The 13,299-nt window shown below is 28.7% G+C and overlaps 1 protein-coding gene across 2 annotated transcripts; it reads left to right on the forward strand.

Moving 5' to 3' along the window:
- Positions 1 to 1,012: 1,012 nt before the first annotated feature.
- Positions 1,013 to 9,506, forward strand: LOC116773403 (regulation of nuclear pre-mRNA domain-containing protein 2). 2 transcript variants are annotated; one of them, XM_032665832.2, is made up of 14 exons: positions 1,013 to 1,670; positions 1,920 to 2,067; positions 2,347 to 2,476; positions 2,681 to 2,856; positions 3,579 to 3,738; positions 4,071 to 4,205; positions 4,679 to 4,783; positions 5,214 to 5,299; positions 5,806 to 5,874; positions 6,421 to 6,499; positions 7,249 to 7,329; positions 7,741 to 7,805; positions 8,500 to 8,608; positions 8,851 to 9,506. In XM_032665832.2, exons 1-14 carry the CDS (start codon positions 1,384 to 1,386, stop codon positions 9,312 to 9,314), a joined length of 2,094 nt encoding a protein of 697 aa, XP_032521723.2. In that variant the 5' UTR covers positions 1,013 to 1,383; the 3' UTR covers positions 9,315 to 9,506. The 2 variants fall into 2 exon arrangements, with proteins under 2 accessions (XP_032521723.2, XP_061384845.1); XM_061528861.1 differs by having other exon boundaries at positions 8,854 to 9,506.
- The last annotated feature ends 3,793 nt before the right edge of the window (positions 9,507 to 13,299 follow it).

Genomic DNA, 13,299 nt, shown 5'->3' on the forward strand with positions numbered 1-13,299 from the left:
TGTTAGTGATTTGAGATGCTTTATTCTTATTAGTGATGCGTTTTAGCGAATATATTTGTTATGTAATTTATTTTTTATACTGAATATTGATGAATGTTGCATTTTGAGTAGAATATAAATTTTACGTTTGCAAAATCATGACGTTGTTTTATTTAAACCTTTATATAATTATTTAACATGTCTAATACCATTGACTGTTTTGTCTGAATTAGAAAAATCTAATAACAACCTAAATATGAGAGGAACGTGGAGTTTAAAACTTTAAGTAAATGGGAAAGTGTTAAAAACACGAATAAAAACAAACATATTTGGTAATGTCCGAATGAATAAATTGATCAAAGATTATTTAAATTTCTTTCTGTGTTTCAAAGATCTCTCAATAAAATATAGATATTTTAAAAGAACTGGGTTGATTTCTTTATTTCATAGTAGAATTCAAATGAAGAGTTTCAATCCCTGGTAAAACTAAATGAAACTAAGATTATCGGATATGTTTCGGTTCTTTTACAGCAACCGTGATCTTGTGCAGACGAGATGAGAATCTTTCATTTCGTCTGCCTTACCTTGAAAATCTTACTTTAATTTAAATGAGTACCCGCAAAATCTTAGATATTATGATTGATAAAGTTTTTATATCTGTGGTAATCTATATATTTACATTTTAACTTTTCAACTATGGTGAGAGTTTTGTGTCTGAGAAGGTAAATAGATTTTTTTTATGTGGATATTTCCTCAAAAATTCAGAACAGCTTTATTTTTAAATACTCATATTTTTACAATGAAAACAGAGGTTTAAAGTTTTTATTTTAAATAATATAAGTAAACTCTCGTTTGTTTTAACACGAAATGACAAACAGCAATGTAAAAAGAAATCAGTTTTGTTATACATATATTAAAAAAGATGAAATAAATATGTAAATTATGCAAACATTTACTATGCTGTAATCTATTATTAAAATATCAATAAAATTATATAATCTATTGTGACTTTGACAACACATTGTATTTTATAGAAAATGGCGGTTGTTGTATAGAGTCTTACTGGGCCGTTTGATTTAAGGATGCAAATATATAACAATTGAAGATGTTTGAAAACGTAGTTCTATAAAGGATAACTCACTTTGTTATCAGATTATTTGAACATATTATATTTGAGGAAGTAATATATATTGAACACATAAAAATAATTATTTATTTGACAAGACAAAAACGCGGTAGTTTAAGTGAAAGAGTGTGTATAAGTTTATTTGTAAATAATATAAGGGTGTTATTAAAAATATACAAGTGTTCATGTTGTGATGTTTTGTGTCGGTAGTGATTGTTGTTATTATTTATCATATTTCCGGCGTCAGTGATGTGTTGCTAGGAGCTCGTATCACAACAATGGGTGAAACCGAAGAATTCAATACTTTAGCGTTCGAAAAGAAACTCACACAGCTGAAGGATACACAGGAAAGTATCCAGTCTCTATCTAGCTGGTGTTTGAAACAAAGAACTCACCATAAAAAGATAGTTTCCAGTTGGTTGAATGTGTTGAAGAGAGTGAAGGTGGAACAGCGACTTGTGTTGTTTTATTTAGCTAACGATGTTATTCAATATAGCAAAAGGAAAAATTACGAGTTTGTTGAAAGCTGGGGTCTTAATTTGCAAAAAGCTACACCACTAGTCAGGTTAGAAAATACAAAGAGTATTTCCAGATAAAATATTCTTAAGTATTTCTTTCAACCCATTATATATCTATAATTATAGACTTATAAAAAGTTATTTCTGTAGCATATATGTATTAATGGCATTTATTTTTGATATATTTTATATAACTATATTTTACTCATTACTTAACCCTTAGGAAAAACTATAAACATAACCTAAGTTTTTTTAGTATTTAAACACTCAAATTCATACCTTCACAAATATTGCAGAGATGAGAAAGTTAGACCGAAGATATTGAGGATATTCAAAATCTGGGAACAAAGATCAGTTTATGATGATGAGTTCTTATCAGATCTCACAGGTCTTCTGAGTGCGGGGGCTGTTAAAAAGACTGATGACGATCCATTGGATTTTCAAGCAAGTAGACTTTAATCTAAAGACTTTTACTTTATACATGCTGTTTAATTTTTAATATGCAGTATATTAAAAAATAAACAGCCTGTATAGCTTTACCATTATTCACATAATATATTTTCAACTAATTATATGAAATGTTTTCTTAAATCGTTGAAAGTTAATTACTTACATTGTCTCACCGCTGTTATGAACAGACTCAAATTGCAATATAAAATCTATGGTTACTTTATGTTACAATCTCTTGTAATTACTATGTTAAACTTTTTGTTCAATTTTCAGCCTCAACAGTTGGTCAACAAGATAAAACAGTGTACTGTGCTAGAAGCGGATACTCAGGTGAAATTGAAATGTATTTGTAACAGTCCATTAGAATTGTCGGATACGGATGCATTATGTTCAAATTTAAAAGGTAATTGTCTCTACAATACATATATATTTCTTCTATACCTTGAGTAATATATCAGGAGTCGTATTGTAGCATAATGCAAGGACATTCCTTCATTCAATTTTGATATAAACCCTAAAATATATTAAAACACTACCTTAACAGTTTATTTATTGCAAATTAAAACTACTATATCTATTAATGTTAAAATTATTAATGTTTTAACAGAGAGAAGTAGCAAGGATGACGTAGAAAAGGAACTCAATGAAGGCATACAATGTGTGGAACGATACACTCAAGCATTACAGAGGGAAATAGTTGCTAGAGAGGCATTACTAGCATTGTTGAGTTCAGCAAACCAATACTACTCTACGCAGAGGGGAGAAGTTAAAGTTGTGGCATATGTGAGCATTTTATTTTGTTTGCACATAAGAAATTGCTATTTTCAAAGCATGATTTACTTATTTGATTCTGAAATTATGGTGTCTCCAGCTCGATAGTAACATAAGTGTAGGTTCATATTAAATCTGTCATGAATTTCTGCCTGTATTCTATTTAAATCTTGTTTTTCATGGTTTTGAACCAAGTTAATAAGTTATATAAAAATATATTACTCTTGATTCGGACCAAACTTGCTATTTCTTAATATATATGAATAGTATGAAAACTGCAGTATGTTTGATATTGTCAAGTTATGTACTGAATTGCAATTATAATTATTACTGTATAATGTATGTATATATATATATAAAAAAAATAGCAGAAATTATGACAATTAGGTTTCTAAAAAAAATAGGTTAGTTTCAGAAATATAGACCAATAGGACACAGTGAATTATAATGTTATTATCACACTACATCAAGATAAACTAGGTTGAAATTTAAAAAGGTAGATGAACCTGTAACATAAATTTTTTAATATTAAAGGTTTTGTACATACAAAATTTTAACTGAAACACGACACTGGCAGAATATACTGAGCACGTCTTTGTACGGACGAAGACCACATTTTAAACAAGCAACCAATATTAATTGAAAAATGTAGAGTTACATACACATTGACTTAGAACCGATATCTATACTATATTGTTATTAAAATATTAATAGTATTTAAAATTAATTTGAAGGCATACAAAAACTTCGGTTCCCGAGTGCGCGCTCTCAAACGCAAGTTAGATGAATTGTTGCCAACACTACCGAGTGCACCGTCGCCGCCGACTAGAGATGAAGACGTACCCTCACCTGGACCGGACGAGGATTTGGAACTACCCACCAATGAAAATGAAGGTATATTGAAAGCAGACAGAGACATTGTAGAATAAAACTATATGTATATATATATATATATATATATGTGTATATATATGTATAGTTTTACGTTCTTATGAAAATAAAATTATTGATTTTATTTAATGACATATATAAACATTAATGACAGCTAGCCTGTTATGTAATTAAGTATATTATGTTTTCTCATTTTCATTTATACATACATATAATTTTTTTTTTCTCCTCTTCATATGCTTATCCACAGTTAGTACTAAGAGGTTGTTTCTATAGAAATTATATGAAATTAATATATAAAATGTTAGATTATAATATATTAAAATTAATTCCAGTATCATACAACATCGACCAAACCTTCAATACATCGGTGTCAGCTGACGGGTCCTTGTATAACTTGGGACTATCGTCGTTCCTCAACGAAAACTCCATGGCTATATTCAATGAAAGCCAAGCGGATTTAAATATTGGTATGTAGTTTCTTATTTTAATAATAATGTAATTAATTTTCTATTATAACTATTTTTTTATCACACAATTTTTTATCAAATTTATTCCATCCGATATCTTGAGTCTGTGAAAAGAAATTGATGTGTAAAATTTACATTTGCCTATGAATTTTTTTGCAACCACATAAATATTTCTAATAATATATCTTTCTATATATGATTCAAATGTATGTGTTTGTCACTGAACTCTTAAACATATGCTGGTTTGAATTAATATTTGTATGCATTTGTTAGGCACCTAAATGGTCTAGACACACATATGAGCCCGGCAGAGGGCGCTGAAGTTGGTGTTTAGGTTATTTAGTATGAAAATTCTGTTCGATAGGTTACTATGTGTATTTATTTTAACACATTATAACATTTCTCTCTGAACCCAACTTAGTCGGATGGGGTCGCGGATAAACATCGGTATAGTATATATTGTATGTTTCCAGTTAATAGCAGCATACAGCCAGATACGCTTCCGGGATTGGACCTCCTTAAGGAATCCAACCCTCCACCACCGACATCATTCTACGGGACCATGGAAACTATCACTAGTATGTATAATAAAATATATGTGTTATTTTTTAATTAAGTCATTCGTTTTATTATTTGGCGGCTTGTAAAGCCTCCTTGGATGTTTTAATGATAAATTGTTTAGTTAGCTATTGATGTCACTATTACTGTCAGTAGTGGATTCGTGAGTTTGTGCACTAATTTTTTTAAAAGGAAATATCATGGCGGACTCTGACGACGAACACGGATTTTAAATCGCTCTCATATATATATTTTAGTGGTTTTTTCGTATGATTTTGTATGATAAAAATTATTAGATAATACATAAATACTATGCTATTAACTCATATTCTATTAATATACAATAAGAATATAACCCTGAGGTGATAATATAACAGTGCATATTGTAGTTATTGTAGACTTATAAAGGTTAATAATTTATAAATTAATGTGATTTTAAACATATTCCAGTTCCTGATGAACCCGATCAACCTTATCTACCAGAAGCTGTGGTCACAAACAGTCAATGGGCAAATAATACTTGGAATGTGCCTCTTGTAAGTTTTATATTTAACAAACACACACACAAACACACACACACACACACGCACAAATACGCACACACAAACACACACACGCACAAATACACACACACACACACATACACATATATATGTATATATATATATATATAAAGTTTAAATATATTTATAAAGTGTATGAAGACATATTTGAATCCTGATTACTTTTTGTTAACTTGGTCTTTGTTATGATGTTTAAAAACTACCTACGTTATATGGGAAAACCTAAAAAATTAAGATATTATAATTAAATTTTATTTAAATGATGGAGATTAATTTTCTTAAGTTTTTTATTATAATATATACATTTCATATATATTGTAATAAACCAAATTTTTTATGGAAGAACAGAATAATTAAAATTTTATATTATAAACGTATTTAATTCATTTTTAATATATTTAATCGGTTATTAAGAAAATATAGTAATTGAATTATGTTTTTTTTTTAAATAATAACTCATTAATATGTTGTATTATCAGCCAGTGGCACGTAACGTGTTCGCGGAGCCCCCAGCCTCACCGCCCGTGCCGATACGAACAGACACACAGGTGGTTAGATAGTTTATATATAAAGCTAATTAACTGTGAATAATATTTATAAATATTATAGAGTCATGTCAGGGAAACAATCGTTCAAATCGGTCTAACCGTTTCCTGAGATAGGCCGGAACAAATAGACAGACAAATATATAAATATATATATATATAGGGATCACGTCAGAATGTTAAGAAACATGTATATCCGGAAAAGTAAAGCAAGTTTCGTTTTTTCGTTAATGTACAATTCAATGTTAGAAAAAAATGGTTAGCCAGATGAAGTCTAAACTCTATTTTCAAACGAATAAGATTTAATTTAGAATAATAGGAAATATTGACAGCTTGTTATGACCTTGGCGCTACACAACGGCTGAATTTAAAGCAAAATATCTAAACTTATATGTAATACTTATAAAATAAGCATTATTATTGCTTATTCAGTAGTTCAGATTAACTTTATAGTTAGTTAGTTGAGTATGATAAAAGAAGCCTAATTTATAAGGAGTTAGAGTTTAAAATGTAAAGTTTATTTTTAATTAATACGTAATACCTTCCTAGGATATTTCCGCGTCTGATCATGAGCTTCGCAGCCGCCTGCCACCACCGCCACCGCCTCCTGTACTGCCAGGTCTTACACGTGAGTGCACACACACACACACACATACACAATTACACACACTCACTCATGGGATTTGTATGGTATATATTTTCTTCCAATAGGACAAAAGTAAAATATTTTCATATTCTATTTGATACATTTACAGGTAGGTTAAGTGAATTCTTTTTTAATGTTATATAAGTATTAGAAGTTTAATTTAATTTAACCTCATTATATCTTAGTGTGACTTGTAGCAACTTCAATATTAGTAAGAAAAAATCCAATAAAATCATATTTTTTCTTTTGGGGGTATTGATAATTATTAATCAAGCATTACTCTCGTCTTATTGTTTGTATAAATAAGTTGAAATTTATTAATTTATAACTTATTAATAAAAAGCTGACGCCTACCTTGTAATCATAGCAATATTATGTTTTTACTATAACGAGACATTGTATTATCTTATTTAGTATACAAAAATATGAAAAAATATATATATAGGATCGAGCAATAATATTATTTTGCATTAACTGAGTGATTAGTATATTAAAAAACAAGATCTCTTTAAGAAGATTTTAGTTAATGAGTAGAGAAGGACTGTTTATATTTTATTATATATACATATGCATATATTATGATATGAAAGAATTAATAAAGTTGCATTTACATATCCTAAGTCGACTGCTCTAAGTATAATTGTGTGCTTTTAATAGTTTTTTTTTATAAATTATATCTTGTTTTCCATACTAAATGTATATTTTATTCACTGTATTATTTCATATTACAGATATCGAGGATGTAGATCACAGGCTACTGCCAAGTCTACCTCCGACGCCCGTACCTCCGCCTATACGTCATTCACATCAAGGTAAAAAAAATAAGCACAGTAATATAAAGTGCGAGAAGTCATAGAATAAATGTTTAGTTCTTCTATATTTGTTATTGCAGCCACCTAAATAATATTTGTATTATATTTACAAATTTTATCTCGTTTCGTTGGACATAAAATTTATATTAATATTAGTTAGTGCGACTTTATTTTATTATTGTCTCACAACATAATCAATGATAAGTCAATGAGATTAAATTCGAAAAGGTTTTTATAAAAAAAATATTGCTCTTCGATTTAATTCAATCCATATTTTTTATTAATAGTTATCCTCCTGTCTATACATTCATAAATTCACTATACTTCTCAATACGCATAAATAAAATAATTAGTACAATATATATTTTATTATATTTTAGTTAATATTATTTACCATAAAAAATGTTTCAGATGTGGATCACAGGAATCTTATATCGCTGACACAACTACCTCCCAGACATGTTAATGTAGATCAAGTGAGTATTGTATATTATATATATATATATATAAGTCTTCATGAAAATTCTATGTAAATAATTTTATTCAATATACAACTATTTATAATACAAATAAGCATTTTATATATTTATTAAGTGAAGCGGTTAACGCTATAGTGGCGACTGATTCATCCACGGAGATGATCTCGACAACTTAATGTGTGATAGAGTCGAGGTTTTTTGTCATACGAAAGATTTTATTTATAAAAATTAAAATAGTGCGTGGAGTTTCTCCGCGGCGAAGAAGTGGAGCTTCGCAATGTCGGAATGCAAACAGCAAGGCGTAGGAATCGATTTTTAGTAAACTCATATTGTTTCTTTGACGCAAACATTATGAACATTGCTTACAATTCACTATTGATCCCTTGCTCTTGCTCCGTCTCTATTCCCTCTCCCCAGTAACGTTGAATGTTTAACGCAACCTTGTCATATTTGAAGTTTCACTTCAATTAGGTCGGATCAGCAATTTATATTTTATGGATATAAAACGTTACTCATGTCCAAAAAAAATTGTACCGAAACGCTGAGGTCGCTTCACTCGACTCGAATCTAGAGCGACACTAGAAAATCTTACTAAGGTGTATCTCTTAGTTATAAGATATATATATATATATATATATATATATATATATATATATATATATATATGTGTGTTTATATATTTTTTGTTCAGGACTACCGCCTACCTCCACTGTCTCAGCCCCTGGGTGTGCCTCTCCTGCCACCTCCTCCTTCCGACATTGTTGAGAGTGTCGATATGGACCTATCAGAGGACGAAGAGCGTAAGATTATCATAATGAGAAATATTATATGCTCTTTACTATATAATGAAAGTTTCTTATAAAAAAAATTTGTTCATAGTTTTTTTTGGGTGCATTGAGTATTTAATATCAATTTAGTTTTAGTTTTTTTTTAATTATGTGTCTGATTATTTGTTTCGTCCTGTTACTAAGATATTCTTTATATCTCTATATTTACCATAGTAGAGACCAAGTTATCAACATTAATTTTATATAATTTTCAGAAGGTATGTACCAGACACAGAATCAGAGCGATCACAGACACAACAGCTTTAACAACAATAAAGTACTGGTCGGTGGTGAGAAGAAGGACAACAGTAATCTCATACAGATAAACGCTAATATAGACATCGAGGCCCCCCACGGAACCCCCGTGGCCCCCATGACGAACCCCTTCGACAACATGCCCCCCCAACTACGATACAACTTCAATACCAACTATCAAAAGAATCCAGATAACGCCGAATATAATGATGATATAAGAAATCGTAACCTCGATAGAAGAAATCAATCGCCTGAGTACGAAGATTATAAGAGTAACGATTTCCAGGCCCCCCGGCCTTATATGAACCGGTTCCCGAGGAATTGGGGGCCTCGCAATAACTTCAGGGCCCCATATAATCAGTTCAATCAGCGCAACGGCGGCCCTCGACAACGATGGGGCGGGCCCAGGCAAAGGTTTTGGTGATTCTGTAGACATCAGATTCACATTAAAGATACACAGACTGAATACAAATAAATATTTAGTCTGCGCCGATTCTGATTAAAGATATGATTATTATTATTTTTTTCCTATATTAAGATAGATCATATATAGATTGTAAATTTTTCTCGGTATATTTGTCTTAGAGTTATAATTTAAATAAAGCATAAGAATGTATGTAATTATTTTTAAAATATCCCTGATCTCAGTTATATGAATGTAGGTGAATACAGTGTGTGCGGTGGGGACGCTATTTATTATAAGTGTTGTCCTTTGTCTGAGTTTTGTTTGGGATTTTAATTGATTTGAAAATTTTATACAGAAATTTACTATACTTTGTAGGCGTATCTTGGATACGTCTAAATACAGTTGACTTGGTTTAGGAAAATTTTTATTATAACGCATTTATTGAACCCCGTTTGTAAGATATTTTATATAATTTTCTATTATTTTTAAACGTTATATCCTAGGTTCGAAAGCGTTCATATATATTATGATAAAAAAAAATATATATATATTTTAAATTATACAACGAAATAACGAATACGAGATTTAAAAATATATAGATTAATACTCATTATATTGAAAAGTTTACAATAGGGAATAGTGAGTTTAGGATTCGACAAACATATAGTAGTGGTAAATAAATGACGGAGAATGAAAAATTCATTATTCTGTAGCTCAAACTCTTCATAATGAATTTTTCATTCTATATAAAACGTATTTAATAAAAATATCTAGACATTTACATGTTGTATAGTATATAATGCAAAAAAAAATTAATATCGCTCCTAAGTAAAACTCCGTGTTGTGAGCTCCTGGTACTAGGTTACTTAATTATGTAGAAAATATCAATCCGCTTCTTAATCGTTTAATAGGTTCATAGCTTTTTACTTTTTAATATCACTGCATCAGTGTTCAGTTTAAGATATCGGTTAAATACATCTTTATTGGTACGCGATAAAAAGAATACATTGACAGTTGTTGAAAAAAGGTTTTATTTCAAAGAGATGACGTCATCGTTTTTTTTTTTAAATGAACCGATCGTAGAATATGAACTACTAGGCTCGACTATTATATATAATTTTGAAGACAGTTAATTTTTACTTTTTTGGTTTACGTTTACTATGAAGTGGTCAAAATTTATAAATTTTTATTTCATGAAAGGGATCTCAGTTTGGCAGCTTTAGGACTTGTGCTTAGATCAATAACTTATAATCTGTGCGTGAAAAAAAAATAGTAAAATTATTTAGTTTTTTACAGAAAAAAATAGTAATTACAGTTTACCACAGATTATTTTTATGTCTTAACTCCACTTAAATATTGATTATTTTAATTTTTGTTTAAATAAAAAGGTTTTATTAAATCGCATAAATTTAAACGTTTTATACACTGATTATTCCGGGTTATATGTATTGATATTGGCAGACTGATTAGATAATATTAAAAAATACTCGATTTAAATATTACTGTACAAAAACCGTTTCTACAATAATGTACTGATTACATATAAATTATCTGAAATTTATTATAAATAGTTTTCAATACAAACAAATAAGTTTTCATATGTATTTGCTTAAAGACGACTTTAACTCAAGAAACTTATATTTTTAAATATGCAAAGAGGATATATTAAGAATGGGTGTATCAATGTCTTCCGAATGAGCCATATTAGGCCATTATCGCCAAAAATTAGATTTAAAATTAATTCGACTATTAATAAACATTTTTTTTTTCGGTAAAAGTACATGCGTGTAATAGAATTATTAACAAGCCTAACTTTTGCTTTTATTAAGTATTGGTCTCTTTGGGGATGACAATTTCTTTTGTAATAACCTGTCAAAAGAAAAAAAATACTTTTTTTAATAAAAAAATTAAAATGAAAATATTACATAATATGTAAAACAGTTTTAAATATCTTTTAATATTCCAAGATTATATATGTATATTTTAATTTTTTGTTTTCTAAATATTCATCCACTCATAATAATAATAATAATATAAATTTATATTTTAAATTTAAATACATATGTTATAAAAAAATATATATATATATATATAATTAAATTTAAATAATACATATGTTATAAAAAATTATATATATATATATATATAATTTTTTATAACATATGTATTATTTAAATTACATCACATTAGTCTGATAAATTGAATTCTAGTCTGAGTTGTAAATTCCTATATAAATAAAAATAACAGTGCATTTTATATATTTTTGTTACTTATAGTATTGTGATAGTTATTTAATATAGGGGACGATCGAATTTATAGTGAATAATGTTTAGAATTAATATTATATACTTATATATATAAATAAGACTAACTAATATAAGACTGCTTCGTTATCTCATAATCAAAGAAAAGTATTGTCGCCTTTTTTATTGTAATTAAATTAAGGAATGCATTTACTTAAACACTGAAAGTTATTAGTTTTGCCTTAATCAATGTTAATAATTCTAAACCTACGAACTGTCGGTGTTTAAGTTCTTACTATCATAAAAAAGTTACAAACTAACTGAGGATTCGAAGGAAAGTAATTTAATTTGCGTTTATTAACGAAGAGGTTTAAAATTTGTTGTTAACTATTGAACCCTTAGTGAGGGAACTATTTTATGAATATTTTGTAGGCTTTATCTAATACTTACAATTTCAAAGTTAAATCAAATGATTTAACTTTGAAATTGTAAGTATGGGTGTCAATACCAACACGTCCTAAGGTATATCTGATATTAATATCGATGTGTACAAAGATGTTATATTTTGTAATAAATGCAATTTGTTTTAAACTGATTGACTTTAATTTCAATTTTACAACGAAATTTTTTAGATTTTTTTTATTATTATTATTTATTAAATTTCATATTCATGAACTATAACGTAATTTTTCACACACGTAATAAATTCTATTGAATAAAACGTTTTTAGATTTAAAAACTATATAAGTCAAAAAATAATTGTTTGCTTATCCACTGACAGGAACATTCTAGAACGTTCCATCACATATACATATTAGGTACGTATGATAAAAGATGATTTCCGTATTTATACTTGTATGTATAAATCAATATACATATTCGATAAGCCTAACTAAAACTGAGACGCTAACATCGTAACAACGAAATTCCAAGTTAATCTATGAAGCAACACTTGCTCTAAGACTAACTTGTTGCTGATACTTAGTTGTTTGATGGACGAAGTTTACATTGAAACTACGTTATAGCTCACGTAATATAAAACAAATATACGTGTCTGTAAACCCGCTCTTATTTACAATATTCACGTATGAAGGTCATTTTGGTGTTCGATCATGGCAAAATTTTCATTGGCTAAGAAACTCATACGTAATATATTTCATATAAATTACTATAAATATATATGTATAACTTTTACAAGTATTTCGGCAGATTTTAATTACGATTTATTTGACAATAGACAGTTTTCGTCATCATACCGCCCGCCATTTACAGGAAGACCAAGCCCATAGCCTGGCTCCCCAATGGTAGCGTAGTTATGTGAGAAAATTTCCTACCCACGGAATACACTTGCTGAAGATTTTCCATGGCATTAGAATATGGTTCGAAAAGAGAGTCAACAAGTAAAAGCCCTGGTAAAGGCTCTGGTAATAGGCTATAATGACTGATAAACGCTTGCTTACTCCATTCCGTATATTTTGCGTTCACGAAGACAGGTAAAAATTATGCTTGTGAATGAAAACAGTGATTGTCTCATGTGTTTGTTGTTATTTATTTTTATATGCAATTAGTTATTTCAAGTTGTCACTTTATTTTCTAGAATATTGGCATGTGTCTTTGTTAAATAGAGATAGATACGGAATGTCTTATAAGGGAATTGTAAAGACTCGTTCCAATTGAGTTTAATTCAATCATTGAATTTAGTATCAAAACTCTTTTCTGATATTTTTGTGGCAGCTAAAATGGCAACATTGTACGTTAAT

Source organism: Danaus plexippus (assembly GCF_018135715.1).
Source record: "Danaus plexippus chromosome 22 unlocalized genomic scaffold, MEX_DaPlex mxdp_33, whole genome shotgun sequence".
Taxonomy (NCBI): domain Eukaryota; kingdom Metazoa; phylum Arthropoda; class Insecta; order Lepidoptera; family Nymphalidae; genus Danaus; species Danaus plexippus.

Coding starts and splice junctions, on each gene's coding strand:
- LOC116773403 (XM_032665832.2), top strand. CDS start 1,384: ATGGGTGAAACCGAAGAATTCAATACTTTAGCGTTCGAAAAGAAACTC. Junction 2,857..3,578: donor AAGTTAAAGTTGTGGCATAT/GTGAGCATTTTA, acceptor ATTAATTTGAAG/GCATACAAAAACTTCGGTTC. Junction 4,206..4,678: donor CCAAGCGGATTTAAATATTG/GTATGTAGTTTC, acceptor GTATGTTTCCAG/TTAATAGCAGCATACAGCCA.